At 40.5% G+C, this 19,566-nt stretch overlaps 1 protein-coding gene across 1 annotated transcript; it reads left to right on the top strand.

Annotated features, from left to right (window-relative positions):
- Positions 1–672: 672 nt before the first annotated feature.
- Positions 673–19,504, top strand: FKBP3 (FKBP prolyl isomerase 3). Its single transcript, XM_003901747.3, has 7 exons — positions 673–1,145; positions 4,640–4,741; positions 5,533–5,640; positions 13,794–13,929; positions 14,461–14,528; positions 17,265–17,362; positions 19,152–19,504. Exons 1-7 carry the CDS (start codon positions 963–965, stop codon positions 19,204–19,206), a joined length of 750 nt encoding a protein of 249 aa, XP_003901796.1. The 5' UTR covers positions 673–962; the 3' UTR covers positions 19,207–19,504.
- Positions 19,505–19,566: the final 62 nt, after the last annotated feature.

Genomic DNA, 19,566 nt, shown 5'->3' on the forward strand with positions numbered 1-19,566 from the left:
TGAGAAAACAAAATGCCAAGTCTCGTTTTCACCGTGCAAGGAGTGGCAACCCATTATTTTAATATTTTCATTGTTTAAAGGTACGTGAACGTGGTCTGGTCCAGCTATTCGTCAGAATTTTTTATGTTTTAATGCTCCTTGCATAGCAGAGCTAACTCATAGGCAACATGCCCAGAGTCTGCCTAGATTTTTTTAAGTAAGGAGTCCTAATGTTCAACTATTAAATCTTTATTATAGATAGAATTATAATAAATGTCGGTGTGCAATTATTCCACTCTAACAAAGATTTCTATATCAAACAATTCCTGACTTCTCTCTCAACGTGACTTTGAGTAACCTCTGTAAATTTGTTTCCCCGTGCACTGAGAAAAAATATACATCACAGAGTTACGAGCATTAATAATCTCATTCTCATCAGCAAGTGGCATCCTTAGTGCAGCTTCTTTATAAATTGTTTATTCAAGTTTCTGAACTTCGTGTTGGACAAACTTTCTCGTATTTGTATGGAGGGAAGGGGATGGGCAGTTTGTATTTAAGTTTCAGTTGTGTGATCTTTAAAAGGGAGATGATAGGATATGGATTTTCGGATCGACAAGGACTGAAGCAGTTTAGGTGTGAATTTTTTGGCTAGAACTAGATAAAACGAAGTAAGGAGCCTGAATGCTGTTTTATTTTAACAGGTTATAGACTGAACTTTAAAGGCATAGCTGCCGTAGGTAATACATGTGGGTAATGGTTGATAAATGTCGCTACCCTCAGAGGTCTCTTCACAGGGGGTCTAACTCAGAATCGAAGATCGCTAGCAGTCTTCAACTCAGCCTACTGCAGAGACGACCGCGGGAGGTTTTTTAACCTGGACTGAACAAAGAAACCCTCATAGCACATCCTTGACGTCACTCAAAAACAAGCCCCAATCCCGACTGCTAGCGCAGTGGCCCGCCCCTCGACCTCCGTGAGTGGTCATGCCCTGCCCTAGGGGGCGGGGCGATGCCGAACTGCGGCGGGCTGGCTCAGTAAAGCGGAGGCAGCGGGGGAAGATGGCGGCGGCTGTTCCACAGCGGGCGTGGACCGTGGAGCAGCTGCGCAGTGAGCAGCTGCCCAAGAAGGACATTATCAAGTTTCTGCAGGAACACGGTTCAGATTCGGTACCGGAGGCGTAGGGGCGGCCGGGCTGGTGCGGCTGAGGGACGCCTCACCCCCCTGGAGATGCCCATACATTCCGTATTCCTCTGTGCCCCCGCCCTCGTCTTCCCGCGGCCGGTGGCCGGGAAGGCCGGAGCGGCCCAGGGTGTGCTTTGGGTCTCGCTCCCGCCCCTCGGGCGTGCCCTGCTGGGGCAGGGGAGCAGCTTTATCTCTTGGAGCACACAGGCTGCAATTGTAGAGTTAGAACCTCATTGGGATCCTTGAGTGGGGGTGGAGGCCAGAAAAATAGGAACCCGAAGATACTGGGGGCAAGGGCGGGGAGGCCGAGGAATAGTGGTGTGGATGAGACTCCTGGGAGTGGGGCGCCGGCTACTAGGGAAATGGGAAGGGACGGGAAGATTTCTGTGGGAACGGTGTATCCAACTTGCTTTTCTTAACAATTTACTAGATACAGAACATTAATGCGTGTGATTTTTTAAAAATCCGTAGGTTGTGGCTAAAGTTTTGTTTTAACATATCGACCCTTTAAATGACCTTTTCGCCTTTATACTTTAAGGGAGCTACATTCACATTTCTCTTGTGCGGTGGTCTGTCATTGTTATAAACAGACTAAAAAATTTATTTGGAATTCTTTATACTGTACGCTCTCCATTTGTCAGCATAGTCTCCATCTTAACCATCCGTCTATAGTCAAGTTATTTTTGTCACGCTTGTTTTTCCTTTGGAAATTAAGATCATTCGGGCATCTCTTAAATTGCTGGAATAGTTGTGCACGCAGCATTCTCTTACAAGCGGCAGCCTGCTTGTGTTTTCTATACAGTTTTAAAAATTCTAAACTTTTCATTTAGAAAATTTGTTTCTGGGTTTTTTGTTTGTTTGAGACGGAGTCTCTGTCGCCTCGGCTGGAGTGCAGTGTCCCTATCTCGGCTCACTGCAACCTCCGCCTCCCGGATTCAAACCATTCTCCTGCCTCTGCCTCCCGAGGAGCTGGCACTACAGGCGCGTGTCACCACGCCAGGTTAATTTTTTGTATTTTTAATAGAGACGGGGTTTCACCGTGTTAGTCAGGAAGGTCTCGATCTCCTGACCTCGTGATCCTCCCGCCCCGGCCTCCCAAAGTGCTGAGATTACAGGCCTGAGCCACTGTTTCTGGGTTATTTTGAGAAGCTTATATTTTATTTTCACTTTGGGCGGCCGTCATGACGGGGAGATACAAGAACTCTCCAACTTCAGTTCCTTCTTCCTGAATCATTATCCTGGCATCTGCATCTTAGATTAGTTTAGCAGATGTTAATACAACATCTGTAACAAGAACTATTCTCAATGTTTGGAGGTACAAGGGTGAAAAAGAAAGAACAGGCGTCGGGAATCTTACCCCATTTTAATGGAACTATTTTCTCTTAAGCCAATTCGTATTTCAGAATAGACATATTAACATTTAATAATACCTCAGTCATGTACTTCATCATATTCTTATGAAACAAATCATGCCGTGTGAAATCGTATGTAAAACTGGGCCACATGGAACAATTTTAACAGACTTGGATTATCAAAATGATATTAATCTTTTAAATGCATAGTCTCGGCCGGGCATGGTGGCTGGTTCCTGTAATCCTAGCACTTTCGGAGGCCAAAGCGGGCAAATCATATGAGGCCAGGCATTCAAGACCAGCCTGGCCAACGTGGTGAAACCTAATTTCCACTAAAAATACAAAAAAAATTAGCTGGGCCTCGTGGCGGGCACCTCTAATCCCAGCTATTCGGGAGGCTGAGGCAGGAGAATCGTTTCACCCCAAGAGGTGGAGGTTGCAGTGAGCCGAGATTGGACCACTGCACTCCAGCCTGGGCGACAGAGCTACACTCTGTCTCAAAAAATAATAATAATAATCTCCAGTGATCATTAACACTTAGACCTATACTTGACAATAATTATTTTATTAATCATAAGATATCAAAGAGATGTTTATGCTTTTATGCTTTGGGTATTTTCTGGAATCTTTTAACAAGAAACCACCAGCGTGCTAAAGGTAACTGATTACTTCCGTTTAATCAACTTTGTCTCCTTTCCCCATCAGCTGTTATTTAGAACATATCTTTGAAAGAAAAACCAAAAGAAAAAAAAAAAAACAATAGTGATAGTGTTAGCTGTTGACTGCTAATAATGTTAACTGTTTTCTCAAAAGCTTAGAAGATGCCAAAGGACAACTTTGAAAAGGTAACAAAATTAGGAATTAGGCAAGGACCACAAGGCAGAAAAAGAAGCAGAATAAAATAAGGAAACAAAGAAGTTATGGAAATCCTCACAATTACGTGATTTTGAGATAAAGATATATTGTGACTTGCTATTTCAGCAGTAGTGTTTTAGTGTCCCTCTGCCATCTTAGCAGTCTTATATTTGAGAGAAAAGGAATTCTGCTGTTACCTTGAGTTATTAAATACAGTATTAATCATAATTCCAATATTTATTAAGTTCTTACTGTGTGACAGGCTCTATGCTAAATGCATTAAATGGATTTTTGCACTTTATCCTTATATCAACTCTTTGACATAGATGCTGTTATTAATCTTCCACTACAGATATGGAGGCTGAGTCTTCAGACAAGCTTAGTCCCTTGTCTAGTGTCAGACAGCTAGGATTTTTTTTTTTTCTTTTTTTTTTTTGAGACAGAGTCTTGCTCTGTCACCTAAGCTGGAGTGCCGTGGTGCAATCTCGGCTCACTGCAGCCTTCACCTCCCAGGTTCAAGCAATTCTCCTGCTTCAGCCTCCTGAGCTGGGACTACGGGCATGTGCCACCATGACCGGCTAATTTTTGTATTTTTAGTAGAGATGGGGTTTTGTCCCGTTGGCCAGGCTGGTCTCAAAACTCCTGACCTCAGGTGATCTGCCTGCTTCAGCCTCCCAAAATGCTGGGATTACAGGTATGAGCCACCGTGCCCAGCCCAGTCAGCTAGGATTTTAACCTAGATAATATGACTCCACAGCCAATACACTTAGCAATTATATATATAATGTTAAGCATAGCAATCTCAACATACCTACGTTACATGCGTGTGTAACAGTGACTCTTCCTAGTCTGCTAGGAATGGGTTACAGATGCCTCAGGATAGCTATGCCCAACCTGGCTGGAGACTCTCAAGGACTGCATCCAAGTATCCTCCTGCAGTGAGCAACTGACTCAAGTCACCACAGTATACTTGCTGTATAAATGTTATTTTTCGTGAGTGTTGACAGGAAAAAGGTTAGGATGAACCACTGTGTTCAGTACATAACACTGCAGTTCCAGTCTTGTGGCGAATTCTTATAAATACCCAATTTTTTAAAAATCTATCTTACATTTTTTTATAATTAAGTAGAGTATAAACTATAGAGTTTATTTCTTCTTCAATACTAGTAGTATTGAAAACACAACTGCTAACATAAAAGGGTCGTTTTCTAATGTTAGACACTTCTTACTCCGGAGAAGTTATCTTGATTACCCAGCTTTTTTCCTTATAGTTTCTTGCAGAACATAAATTATTAGGAAACATTAAAAATGTGGCCAAGACAGCTAACAAGGACCACTTGGTTACAGCCTATAACCATCTTTTTGAAACTAAGGTGAGTATTGTTAGATTCTGTTCACAGAACATCACTTTTGAAATTTTATTTCCAAAAAAGATGTTTAAAATGCATTTATTTGCTGAATGTGTTAGAGCTTTTCCACCTGTAATTTTTCTGAACTATTACCGTAAGTGGTCAGGCTGTCAAATCTAGCAAGGCTAACCTGCAGTATGGCAGAATGTTTCAGTATTTTCAAAGGGTCTAGATTTTGTGGCTTAAATTGAGACAATAAATTTTTAAGGCCACTGAAGTTATAAATTCATTAGATCAGTAGTATTACCATATTACTTTAGCATATGGTGTATATTAAATGTATTTTGTCATTTTATTATATATATTAAATGTTATACAGAAAATAAGTTTCCATTTCACTAATGAATTTAAAGTCTGGTTTAGATTTAGGCTGAGCCTTTACAAAAATAAATTTTAAGACATTCTCCCATATTTGTTTACTATGAAATGAATATCTTCCACAGGAAAAAAATCTTTAGGAGTTATTTGAATAGTGTTTATATCTCTGGGTATGCGTTGGCCTTTCTAAGGTCATGGTTCTCATTTCAGAATTTATATTGTAAGCTGGTTTGAGGGTAATAATTTATTGTTTAAAAATAAATTATGAACAAAATTATTTCTTTGCTCTTTGTTTCCTTAGACCATTTATTCACAATTGTGTTATACAACCTGTATTTATTATGCAGATGTTCATTTAATTGAGAGGCTGAAAATCTTGATGTTGCTCCTTGGTTTTAGCCTGTCCTGAGTATGATGTTAGAACATTTTCCTTACAGCGTTTTAAGGGTACTGAAAGTATAAGTAAAGTGTCTGAGCAAGTAAAAAATGTGAAGCTTAATGAAGATAAACCCAAAGAAACCAAGTCTGAAGAGACCCTGGATGAGGTCTGTATATAGTATTTTTTTATTTTATCATGTGGATTCTAGAAATTGTATTATTTCTTTATTATTTGCACTAGTTTCTCGTAGTGAAAGGTGGTTGAGTATGACCACTTTCAGTGAGCCAAACACTTAGTGGAGTGTGCCGTTTCCCTTAGGTGTACTGAGACAGAAATAATCCTAAGAACTAGTACTTTACAGTTATTAGCCTATCCTTTGAAACACTTCTGATATTGTATTTAATATTGCCTCCACATCTGTCCAGACCTTCTGAGCTTTCAAAGCTATTTTAAGGCCTTGATTCTATGGCCAACTTGGACTAAATGACATACATTTTCTTTGATTATTTTTAGCTTTTTCTAATGTACATGGCGTCCCTGGCAATAGAAATAATCCAGGCTTGGCTGCAGGTTGTGGGTTCATCTGTCTCAGTTTTCCCAACTCAGGTTTTATATTTTGGTACAAAGGTTTGAAGAACCAGATTAATTCATTCCTGCAAATTGACAGCCTTAGTAGAGCTAAGATCAGCTACTAAGAACTGACTTAGCAGAGCTGAATTGGTTATAATCTTGTAATTTCTGATAATACCTTACTATATAAGCTCACTCATTGCCAGCAGTCTTAGTATCAGTGATAATAATCTATATTTAGTTCTTGTAAAGAGGTGAGGCTATTGATGACAGTGTGGCTTTTGGGTATTTGTGGAAAGTATAAATTCAGTTATACAATTATAGATGTTTATTTGATTAAAGCTAGTTAATTTTGCATGATCTTTTCCTATTGGCTAAAAAGCAGAAATTAATGTTTATAGGTATATGTGCACATAAAGCAATTTTAAAGTTTATCACAATTAACATTTGATAAATGTTATATCTATTGAGTAGCTACTAAGGTAAATGGAGCAATTATTATTGAAAGATTTCAGAAGCAACTGGCAACATAGTTTACCGTCCAGGAAATTTGAATAAGGATAGTTTTAGGAGACATACAGTATTTCATTAAGGAGTTAAGAAGTTATAAATAAATTAAAAGGTAAGTTCATAAGAGCTAGAGACAATCTAGAGAGAGCTTATGAGGGTCCTAAACTATATCATTTTATTTAAAATCTCTTCATTTAACTGGCCAGCCTGAGCCCAATTACATACTGTGACTGTTTTCCTAGCATCCTAGATTCAAAAGCCTCTTGTCCATTTCCTTGCTAACCCTCATTGTTTACTCTCTGTCTTTATGCTTTGGGACTGGAGAGCAGGCATTATACACACATAATCATAAAACCTTTTGAGCCTGGTATAAATTCACGCTTAATATTAGCCAAGCATGTTTTCTAGTTTCATTGCTACTCAGCATTTATACTATCCTTTGCCCAATTCTCCATCACATTGCTCATTGCTCACATAATGTATTTGACATTTTCTCACAAATTCTCAGTCTCTTCTTACTCCTTTCTCTGTTTTTGTTTTTGTTTTTTGTCTTTAAGACAAAGTCTCACTCTGTCGCACAGGCTGGAGTGCAGAGGTGCCATCTTGGTTCACAGCAACCTCCACCTCCTGGGTTCAAGTGATTCTCCTGCCTCAGCCTCCCCAGTAGCTGGGACTCCAGGCAGGCACCACCACACCCAACTGAGTTTTGTATTTTTAATAGAGATGGGGTTTCTCCATGTTGGCTGGGCTTGAACTCCTGACCTCAGGTTATCCGCCCACCTCGGCATTCCAAAGTGTTGAGATTACAGGTGTGAGCCACTGTGCCTGGCCTCCCTTCTCATTATATGCTCCTGTGTTCTATATTGCCAAAATGTGAATGTCTAGCCATTGCCATTCCCTTCTTCTGAGCTTAAAATTTCTCTGAATTTTTCGTTCCTTTTTCTTTCTCATGTCTCCTTCAAGAGTAATGCTCTCAAACATCTTCTTTTATTTTAAATGTTCATTCCTTTTCCATTTTCAAGCATTCAAAGCAAGGCCTCATACCTGGAATGTTAAAAACATTGTTCATTTCTTGCCTCCCTTCTCTTTCTTTATCCAGTCAGCAACAAAATGGGTATTCTAATAATATTTCTAAGACAATACTTTTCCAAACCACACCCTGCTGAAGAATATATTCAGTAATTGAGTGCTGTCTAGAATTGTCCGGTTCAGTATGATAGTTACTAACCATATGTGGCTACAGAGTGCTTTAGCTACTTTGAACTGAAATGTGCTTTAAGAGTAAAATATGTACTCAGTTTCAAAGGTGTGATTTAGACGTTTCTTTTTTTAAAAAAAGATTGTGAAATATCTCAGTATTTTTTATATTGATTACTTATTGAAATGATGGTATTTGGGATGTTTTAGTTTAAATAAGACAGTTTTTCATTTTAAAAATTTGTATTTTATTTTTCTAAGACAGGGTCGGTTGGGAGGCCGGGCGTGGTGGCTCGCGCCTATAATCCCAGCACTTTGGGAGGTCGAGGCGGGCAGATCACCTGAGGTTGGGAGTTCGAGACCAGCCTGGACAACATGGTTAAACCCTGTCTCTACTAAAAATACAAAAAATTAGCCAGGTGTGGTGGCATGCACCTGTAATCCCAGCTACTTGGGAAGCTGAGGTGGGAGAATTGCCTGAACCCGGGAGGCGGAGGTTGTGGTGAGCCGAGATCGTGCCATTGTACTCCAGCCTGGGCAACAAGAGTGAAACTCTGTCTCAAAAAAAAAAAAAAAAGACAGGGTCAGTCAGGTACAGTGGCTCGTGCCTGTAATCCCAGCACTTTGGGAGGCTGAGGGGGGCAGATCACTTGAGGTCAGGAGTTTGAGACCAACATGGTGAAACCCTATCTCTACTAAAAATACAAAAATTAGCTGGGCATGATGGCGTGCACCTGTAATTCCAGCTACTTGGGAGACTGAGGCAGGAGAATAACTTGAACCCAGGAGGCGGAGGTTGCAGTGAGCTGAGATCATGCCACGGCACCCCAGCCTGGGCAACAGAGCGAGACTCAGTCTCAAAAAAAAAAAAAAGACAGGGTCATGCTGTGTTGTCCAGGCTGGACTCGAACTCTTGGGCTCCAGCAATCCTCCTGCCTCAGAATACTCAGAATAACTGGGACTACAGGCATACCACTGCCTGGCATAGACATACTTCATCTTTCTTTTTACATTTTTAAGTGCAGCTACTAGGAACTTAAAATTACATTTGTGACTCCCATTGTTATTGGTCACCACTGGTCTTCAATATATATCCAAATTTCTTATTCTTGGCATTCAAAGCCTTCCAAAATGTGGCCGCTGCTAAGCTCCATATTCCATGTTTCTATAGACGTATTCTTTTTTTTTTTGAGACAGTCTGTCGCCTAGGCTGGAATGCAGTGGTGTGATCTCGGCTCACTGCAACCTCCACCTCCCAGGTTCAAGCAATTCTCCTGCCTTAGCCTCCTGAGTAGCTGGGATTACAGGCGCACGCCACCACGCCTGGTTAATTTTTGTATTTGTCGTAGAGACGGGGTTTCACCATGTTGGTCAGGCTATTCTCGAACTCCTGACCTCGTGATCCACCCACCTCGGCCTCCCAAAGTGCTGGGATTACAGGTGCGAGCCACCGCGCCCAGCCTGTATGGACATATTCTTGGCCAGGTGCAGCGGCTCACGTCTATTATCCCAGCACTTTGGGAGGCTGAGGAAGGTGGATCACTTGAGCCCAGGAGCTCAAGACCAGCCTGGGCAACATGGCGAAATCTGTCTCTACCAAAAAAAGTAGCCAGGCATGGTGGCGTGTGCCTGTAGTCCCAACTACTCAGGAGGCTGAGCAGGGAGGATCCTTTGAGCTTGGGAGCCAGAGATTGCAGTGAGACAAGATTGTACCACTCCATTACAGCCTAGGCAGCAGAGTAAGACCTTGTCTCAGAAAAAAAAATTTTTTTTTCTTTGACCACAAATGTCTGCTCATTGTCTACTAAATCATACCCTTTCCTACCTCCATATTTTATTTCTTCCTTACAGTGTTCTTTTACTTCCCTATTTGTCAGTTCTGTGCTCCCTTTAAGACCCAGCTCCTGGGCTCATTGCTTCCTCTGGATTTTTACCATGTGAGGCTTTGCTGTATATATGCATAACCGCATACATTCCAAAGCACATTGTATCTGTATTATTTATTTCTACCTTTATTTTAATATAAAGACTGTTGTCTAATAGCTCTTACGGAACTTTAAATCAGTCACTGTCAATGTATTTATTGTCTATTATATATTAAATAGCGTTGAGGAAAATTTTCAAGGTATGAATGAGCATTGTACAGGAGAGAAAATATAAGTTGCGAAGAAACTCACACTTAGCAATTAGAAGTTAGTATAAAAGTACTCAAACGAAAAATTTGATAACTTCATCTTTGATAACAACTTCATATGTAGTCATTACCAACTTCTGGTGATTCTGCCTCCAAAATATATCCCAAAGCCATTCATGTTTTGTCATCCTCACTGTTAGCACCCTGGTCTAAACCTAAACTACTATAATAGTTTTTTTCCTAACAAGTCTCTCCACTTCTACTTTTGCTTCCCAAGTCGTTCTTTATATTTCAGTCACAGTGATTAAAACACAAATCTGGCTGGGCACTGTGGCTCACGCCTGTAATCCCAACACTTTGGAAGGCTGAGGCAGGCAGATCACCTGAGGTCAGGAGTTCGAGACCAGCCTGGCCAGCATGGTGAAGCCCCATCTGTACTAAAAATACAAAAATTAGCCAAGTGTGGTGGCTCAAGGCTGTAGTCCCAGCTGCTCGGGAGGCTGAGGCAGGAAAATTGCTTGAACTTGGGAGACAGAGGTTACAGTGAGCCGAGATCATGCCACTGCATTCCAGCCTGGGCAACAGAGTGAGACTCGGTCTCAGAAATAAATAAATAAATAAATAAATAAATAAATAAATAAATAAATATCTGATTCTGTAACTTCTCTATTTAAAACTCTTAATTGGCTAATGTCCTAAAGATAAAAACCCAGATTCTAGCATGTCCTACATATTTTTCTAGCCTTATTTCATGCCATTCTCCCTTTCATTGCTCCCTTACAGACAGTAATGTTTTTATACTTTTGAAGTATTATTAAGCAGGCACAGTGGCTCTCGCCTGTAATCCAGCATTTTGGGAAGCTGAGGCAGGTGGATTGCTTGAGCCTTTAAGTGAGCCGTGATTGCACCAATGTAAAATATCTCAGTATTTTGCAGTGGAATGATCACTCCAGCCTTACAACACTGAAACTTTGTCTCTTAAAAAAGGAAAAAATATATATATAGAAATATTTCCTTTTTTTTTTTTTTGACAGAGTTTTACTCTTGTCGCCCAGGCTAGAATTCAGTAGCACAATTTTGGCTCACTGCATCCTCTGCCTCCTGGATTCAAGCGATTCTTCTGCTTCAGCCCCCTAAGTATCTGGGATTACAGGCACCTGCCACCATGCCCAGTGAATTTTTGTATTTTTAGTAGAAATTGGGGTTTCACCATGTTGGCCAGACTGGTCTTGAACTCTTGACCTCAGGTGATGAACCCTTATGGGCCTCCCAAAGTGCTGGGTTTACAGGTGTGAGTCACTGCACCTGGCCGATTGAAAGATTTATATGCCATGTGCACCTGCTCTACTGAGAAGGTCATGGAAGAGACAAGAGTTCAAAGGCTGATAGAATTCTGGAGCTTTAGGGAGGGATAGATTAAGATCCTGCATGGTTTAGGCCTTTGGACACAAAACTATAAGCAGTAATTGTTAACATCACTCTAGCAGTTGAGTAGAAGACTGACTGAAGGTGTCAGTGATAAACACAATTGGACATTAAAGTGGTGAAAACAGATTTTATTCAGCCTACTGACAGTAGGGGAAAGAGCTGAACTCCTGTCTGATTTGTGGAGAGGTAACTGGGCCTTTTAAAAGAATGAAGGGGCCGGGCCCTGTGGCTCACCTTGTAATCCCAGCACTGGGAGGCCGAGGCGGGAGGATCACAAGGTCAGGAGATCGAGACCATCCTGGCTAACACAGTGAAACTCCATCTCTACTAAAAATACAAATAAAAAATAGCCGGGCGCCTGTAGTGCCAGCTACTTTGGGAGGCTGAGGCAGGAGAATGGCGTGAACCCGGGAGGTGGAGCTTGCAGTGAGCCGAGATGGTGCCACTGCACTCCAGCCTAGAAGACAGAGCGAGACTCTGTCTCAAGAAAAAAAAAAAAAAGAATGAGGGAGTAGGGAGGGATTTAAGCAGAGTTAGGGAAGTGAAAAATTACAAAAAGTAGGAAGTGGGGGTCGGTCCATAAGAAACCTATCTGAGTTTGCCAACTGGTGCTTATCAAAGTTAGGCTCCTATAGAGACTTAGAGACAGGGTCATATCTTCATCTTCAGGCGTTGGCTGGAACAAACAGTAAATTTTTTTGGCAGCCTTAAGTTTTCTTGGGCAGGCACTTTAAGGAGAGATCAGGTCCTCCTAGGAATAAGGCATTGAGCTATTTGAAACTTGTGTTTGTTCACATCTTTATAGTGCAAGGTTGAAGCCTTGTGGAGAAGAGGGCTCAGAGGATCCTAGCTAGGGTTTGGTCAGGGAGAGAATCTTTTGTCCAAGAGGTAGACTATTTGCAAGGAGCTCAGACTTTTTTTTTTTAAGATGGAGTCTCGCTCTGTGGCCCAGTGGTGCTATCTCGGCTCACTGCAACCTCCGCCTCCTGGGTTCAAGTGATCCTCCTGCCTCTGCCTCCCGAGTAGCTGGGATTACAGGCACACGCCACCACACCCACCTAATTTTTTAATACAGATGGGGTTTTACCATGTTGGCCAGGCTGATCTCAAACTCCTGACCTCGAGTGATCCACCCACCTTGGCCTCCCAAAGTGCTGAGTTTACAGGTGTGAGCCACTGCACCCAGCACAGATATTTTTACTTACAAGTTTTGGAAAAGGATAAAACCTTCAGCTAGGGAAATGAAAGCGAATAAAAATTTGCATACCTTGACCAATTAGAAATAGATCAAGAATAGGCCAGGCGTTGTGGCTCACACTTGTAATCCCAACACTTTGGGAGGCCGAGGCGGGCGGATCACGAGGTCTGGAGTTTGAGAACATCCTGGCCAACATGGTGAAACCGTGTCTCTACTAAAAATACAAAAAATGAGTGGGGCATGGTGGCAGGAGCCTGTAGTCCCAGGTACTCGGGAAGCTGAGGCAGGAGAATCACTTGAACCCAGGAGGCAGAGGTTGTTGCAGTGAGCCGAGATCACACCGTTGCACTCCAGCCTGGCAAGAGTGAGACTCCATCTCAAAAAAAAGAAAAAAAGAAAAAAAAAAAAGAAATACGCCAGGAATAAAGAAAACACTTTATCTTGCTTTTCAAACTCAGGAACTAATAGATTTGAAATATTTGATATCCACCCACACCTTTGTTATTTATTTTATGAAATTTAGAAACTAAATACAGATTTGGATAATGCAGATCCCTCTGAATTTGGTCTGAATTTAGAAACCAAATAGATATCAGGTAAGGAGGATACTTTTAAATTTGGTACACCTCTTTTTTTTAATTAACTCCCTAAGATTCTTGACAGTTCCTCTGTCTGCTTTCCTCTCATATATGAATTACTATTGATCAGATTAATCTGTAACCTTTTTTTTTAGAAGACCCTGATAATCCTACTTTGTTCTAGGAAATATGCCTGTTATTTCTTTAGGTAATGTCATCCATTGTGTGAATTTATTTTCCAAATCAGGGTCAGAGGCAATATCACTGTATTCATTCTAATTGGATATAATAAAAACACCTAGTAATATCAATTATTGCTGCTAAAACAGTTCAAATCTTTGTGGGAGGAAGTCACCATCCCTTATTTTAATGCCTTATGATTTCATAGGAATTAAATAGTAATTTTTTTTAACTTTAGGAAATAACTGAAATCATGTTATGGTTTGGTGAGTAATTAACAGAATCTTATTAGAAGAATTGAGGCTTCCAAAGAAGCTGGAAGTTATTTGAAATTATAGATGTGTAAGTTACTAATAGTCACATCACAGCCCTGAAATTAGATACTGAGTGTTTTGTTTGTTTGTTTATTACCAAATCCATCAAACTCTTTAAACTGACGTTGGTCATTGTTGGCTATTGTTTGTCATTCTTTTAAAGTACACAAATTAATAACTCTGTGTGTGTGTGTTGTGTTTTGTTTTTAGGGTCCACCAAAATATACTAAATCTGTTCTGAAAAAGGGAGATAAAACCAACTTTCCCAAAAAGGGAGATGTTGTTCATTGCTGGTATACAGGAACACTACAAGATGGGACTGTTTTTGATACTAATATTCAAACAAGTAAGTCTAAATGTAATCTTACGATTTTGGCTTAAAGAGATTCGAAATACTTGGGTGGCAGACAGATGAGTAGTTAGGAGTACCTTTTTCCTGACTGTCACCTACTTTTATCCAGACATACTTCCCCCTAAGATCTACTTGGAAGAGGTCTTCAGTTCCCTGATTATTGGCTGGCTAAAGACCTCTTATTCATTGGAAAGCAAAAGATAAGGAATCTCAGTCTAAACCTGGTTAATGTCCAAAAGTAAGGCATTAGCATTTGAGTAGAAAAGGCAGGATAGTATGCTGTTTTGTGATATAAGTATAGGTCCTGCCCTTCTACCCTTTGTTAAGAATGTAATTATTTTTATAGCCAGAATTTTATTGATGGATGATCTGACTTTGTAGATTTTTCTTTCTTTTAAAATATAGTATTGTAATTCTGAAATCAAACCACTATATTTTTGCATTGGAATTTAATAATTTCCAATGGAAATTTCTTAATAATAAATTAGAGTATATCATTAATTATAAGGAAAATCTGTTTTACAGGTGCAAAGAAGAAGAAAAATGCCAAGCCTTTAAGTTTTAAGGTCGGAGTAGGCAAAGTTATCAGAGGAGTAAGTAAAGAATGCCAGTGAATCAGTAGATATTCTGGCACATGCTGCTTCTGGTATGGTGCCTTAAATAATTAGGTTTGGGGATATAATACAAAGGAAACAGACTTTGGAGTCTGACAAATTCGGTATAATCATTGCTAGCTGATCTTGCACAAGTTGTCTGGGTCTCAGTTTCACTATCTATAAAATGAGGACAGTACTGCCTACCTCAAGGCTGTTAGAAGATTAAATGAGCATAACTTGGAAGTACCTAATACAACAGGGGCTTAAATGATAGTCCCTTCCATGTGTACCCATTTTATTATTTTTCTTCATAAAGTAAGTCTTTGTCAGAACATTTGGCCCTCTAAATTTGTCTTTAAGCTTCCTGTAAAACGTCTTACAGGACGTTTGTACCATTTACATATAATTTGCAAAGGTAAAATATCTGTTCCACTGAAGTACTCATAGAAGCAGAGTTTGTTTCTGTAGCCTTTTCACCTCATACAACATAGGCTGCAATACCAGAAAATCATTCAAACATAAGCATGCTTTAACCTACACTTATATGTGAGAGAGAACAGAAAGAAACTTTGAGAAAAGGGGAAGTTAGGCTTGACCCATACTGACCATTACAGTGTACAAAAGAAGATAAAAGAGCAGGATGGACTGTCACCTTCTATGAATCATGCTAGGGCCTGCCCATTGTGCCCATTGTTTGTTTTAAATTGTTATTGTCAGAACATCAGACACCAGTAACTGAAATGCCTATTTAAATGCAGTTATAGGAACTAAGATATGGTTCAGACAATCATATACAGAACATAAAATATCTTGAAACTAAAGGTTTAGTTGAGCATAACTTATAATTGTTACCTGCCCCGGCCAGGCATGGTGGCTGAAGCCTGTAATTACAGCAATTTGGGAGGCCGAAGTGGGCGGATCATGAGGTCAGGAGATCGAGACCATCCTGGCTAACACTGTGAAACCCCGTCTCTGCTAAAAATACAAAAAATTATCTGGGCGTGGTAGCACTCGCCTGTAGTCCCAGCTACTTGGGAGGCTGAGGCAGGAGAATTGCTTGAACCCGGAAGGTGGAGATTGTAGTAAGCCAAGATCACGCCCCACTGCACTCCAGCCTGGGCAACAGAGCGAGACTCCATCTCTAAAACAAATTGTTACCTGCCCATACCAAGTTGATAGCAAGTATGTATCAAATTGGACTATTTTTCTATTTCTGTAACTTATTTGCATACTGGTAAATTTCTTCTAGTCTGCCATACTGTTTTTTTTGGTTTTTTTGGTTTTTTTGGGTTTTTTTGTTTTTTTTTTTTTTTGAGATAGAGTTTCGCTCTTGTTGCCCAGGTTGGAGTACAATGGTGCAATCTCAGCTCACTGCAATCTCTGTCTCATGAGTTCAAGCAATTCTCCTGCCTCAGCCTCCGGAATAACTGGGATTACAGGCATGCACCTCTCACCTAATTTTGTATTCCTAGCAGAGACGGGATTTCATCATGTTGGTCAGGCTGCTCTTGATTCCTGACCTCAAGTGATCCACCCTCTTCAGCCTCCCAAAGTGCTGGGATTACAGGCGTGAGCCACCATGTCCGGCTAGTCTACCTTATTCTTATTTTCCAAATGTGACCACCATAACTTTGTCCCTTGAGCTTTATATGATTGTTGTATTTCAATAGAGCATATAGTATTAGGAATATTATCCCTGTGGTGATGTGAACTTAACTGTTTGTGGCAACTAGCTTTAAGATCCAAATTTGGAAAATATGGAGAGGCCAACCCAGAAGCCTTTTATTGTTTCTTTGAAAAGTTAGTTTTACCTTTTGCACTTTTGCAAAAGTGCCGTAACATTTTAAAAACTGTATTTCCCAAATTAACTGGGCATTCCTGTAATCCCAGCTACTAGGGAGGCTGAGGCAGGAGAATCACTTAAACCCAGGAGGCAGAGGCTGTGGTGAGCCAAGATCACACCATTGCACTCCAGCCTGGGCAACAAGAGCGAAACTCCAACTCAAAAGAAAAAAAAGAAAAAAATTGTATTTTATGTGCCAACATGACTCCACTATTACAATTTGGTAATCTTAAAACAGTTTTACAGTGAGTACTTGCCATTATATTCCAATAAAAATAAAGTCGTTTGTCCTGTGATGTAAAAGCGTTGCAGGTTGTTTTTATGATGGTGCTAATAACAAACTGATTTTCATAATATATGGCATGTTACAGTTTACAAAAAGTTTTTGTTTGAGATGGAGTCTCCCTCTCTTGCCCAGACTGGAGTGCAGTCACACAATCCTGGCTCACTGCAACCCCCGCCTCCTGGGTTCAAGTGATTCTCCTGCCTCAGCCTCCCGAGTAGCTGGGATTACAGGCACCCGCCACCGCACCCAGCTTATTTTATTTTTAGTAGACATGGGATTTCACTATGTTAGCCAGGCTAGTCTCGAACTCCTGACCTCAAGTGATCTGCCCACCTCGGCCTCCCAAAGTGCTGGGATTACAGGCATGAGCCCCAAAAGGTTCTTTTCACATTAAAAAAGCCCTGCTTAAAATACCCTTATTTTTTTCTGTTGAAGAAATGGAAGACAAAGATTTAGGGACTCAACTGAAGTACATTACCTTAGAATATAGTGAAATCTATAGTAATAGATTCTGTGTTTAACATACAATCTTGTCTTTACTGTCCTGGTATTACATGTGCTTTTTGCAGAATACCATTAGTTTTTATTTTGTTCTTGCCTTCAGTGGGATGAAGCCCTCTTGACTATGAGTAAAGGAGAAAAGGCTCGACTGGAGATTGAACCAGAATGGGCTTATGGAAAGAAAGGACAGCCTGATGCCAAGTATCCTTTTTTCCCTTCATAATTAAAGTTTAAAAAAAAAAAAAAAAAAACCTGTAGATCACCTGAAGATGTGAAAGATGCTGTCTAGGCAAACTTCTGGATCAAGAATCCTGTCCAGACTAGTCTTCCTGATCTTTAGATGCTTATGTGTCAGCACCTCCAATAGACAATAGTATTTTCTATTGGTATAAAGTTCAAACCTCAGCTATAATTTTTGTTTCTCTTATTCAAATTCTTAACTTTCAAGACCTTAACTGTGAAGTTCAAGCTTAAGCAGCAATTCTTAATGTTTTTAAGTTTAAGAAAAGTTACCATGCCCAGTACAAACTGTAGCAAAGTAGGATGCAAATATGGCTCATGGTAATTTTATGGTACAACGTAATTTCAGGCAATTAAATTCAAAGCTTAGAAATGGAATAGATGTAGGAGATTACCAGTTGTGAACTGAAGGAGACCACAGAATCAACAGTGTTAGCATAAGCATTTATTATTACTACTAATGACAATACTCACTGAAAGTCCAGTTTATGAACATTTAAAAAAGAATAAGGAATGACTCCAGACCATTAAGACCAGACCAATCCAGTAGGTAAGAGGGAAGGTAGTTTATGGCTTTTGTTGGTTCCATTCCTCTTGGACCCGTAAGATTAAGTTTGAAAAAACAATTCCTTTGGAAGGCAGCTTTCTGTAGTCTTAGCAGATAAACATATTTGGGAATATAATAGCTCTCTTAGCTTTTCAAAATCAAATGGCCAGGCTGGGCGCCATGCTAATGCTTGTAATCCCAGCACTTTGGGAAGCCAAGGAAGGCAGATCACGTGAGGTCAGGAGTTCAAGACCAGCCTGGCCAACATGGTGAAACCTCGCCTCTACTAAAAATACACAAATTAGCCAGGCGTGGTGGTGCAGGCCTGTAATCCCAGCTACCCTGGAGGCTGAGGCAGGAGAATCGCTTGAACCTGGGAAGCAGACATTGCAGTGAGCCGTGATCATGCCACTGCACTCCAGCCTGGGCAAAAGAGTAAGGCTCTGTCTCGCGGGGGGGAAAAAAATCAAATGGTCAGCTGCAGCAGCTCCCTCTCCCATGTAAAGAAGCATCTCAAGACCAATCTGATGCACATACAAATTATGTAACTGTTAAGTTAGCATTTTTTTTTTTTTTTTTTGAGACAGAGTCTCACTCTGTCACCCAGGCTGGAGTATCGTGATCTCAGCTTGCTGCAACCTCTGCCTCCCAGGCTTAAGCAATTCTCCTGCCTCACCCTCCCTAGTAGCTGGAACTACAGGTGTGCACCACCACACCTGGCTAGTTTTTGTATTTTTAGTAGAGACAGGGTTTCACTATGTTGGCCAGGCTGGTCATGAACTCCTGATCTCAGGTGATCCACCGCCTCAGCCTCCTAAAGTGCTGGGATTACAGGTGTGAGGTACCATACCTGGCCTTGAACTTAGCATCTTAAAATGCACAGTAGATATTACGTACTACCTCATAAAAAGTTTAATACGGTGTGTGTGTGTGTGTGTATTTTCCCAGCTAGAACGTGTGTGTGTGTGTGTGTGTGTGTGTGTGTGTGTGTGTATTTTCCCAGCTAGAATGACATTACCTTTTTTTTTGGAGTACTTAATAGTCTTCACTAAGTGGTGGCTACCTTAGGAGTACTTGTAAAGCATCCAGGTAAGGAGGATCCTAGTCCAAGCTCAATTTATCTAGTGAGCCTATCTAGTCAGCCTATCCTATACTAAGGTTATGGGGCACTTTTTATCAAATGTACCTTGACTTCTTCAACAGAATTCCACCAAATGCAAAACTCATTTTTGAAGTGGAATTAGTGGATATTGACTGAAATAGTTCAGCTCTAAGGATATTAGCAACAATGATAAAACTTGGCCTTGAAGAAACTTACATAACTTGTTAGAACTTGTTACTATGGTAAAGGAAGAGTCAACTGGAAAATTCAAGGAGTTAATAAAATTTGTTTACCTGATCCCAGCTTTTGAGAGATGTAATCCCTTATGAATCCCTGAAGTCTAAAATACTTTCCTACAGCTGTGTAAAATACTGGTCAAGGAGAACTTTTTCCTTTTACCTCATGTTGTAAACTAAGTGGCTCAATAAAAATTTATCCACTGTCTTGATCTGACTGTGATTTGTTTGGTGTTAATATATTATTGTTCTGATTAGGTAACTGGAACTAAGGACCTCA

The sequence above is a fragment of the Papio anubis genome, chromosome 7 (genome assembly GCF_008728515.1).
Source record: "Papio anubis isolate 15944 chromosome 7, Panubis1.0, whole genome shotgun sequence".
Classification (NCBI taxonomy): domain Eukaryota; kingdom Metazoa; phylum Chordata; class Mammalia; order Primates; family Cercopithecidae; genus Papio; species Papio anubis.

Excerpts from the sequence above, each read along its gene's own strand:
- FKBP3 (XM_003901747.3), top strand. The coding sequence starts at position 963 with ATGCCCTGCCCTAGGGGGCGGGGCGATGCCGAACTGCGGCGGGCTGGC. Across the intron at positions 1,146-4,639 it reads AGGAACACGGTTCAGATTCG|TTTCTTGCAGAACATAAATT; the intron begins GTACCGGAGGCG and ends TTTTCCTTATAG. Across the intron at positions 5,641-13,793 it reads CTGAAGAGACCCTGGATGAG|GGTCCACCAAAATATACTAA; the intron begins GTCTGTATATAG and ends TTTTGTTTTTAG.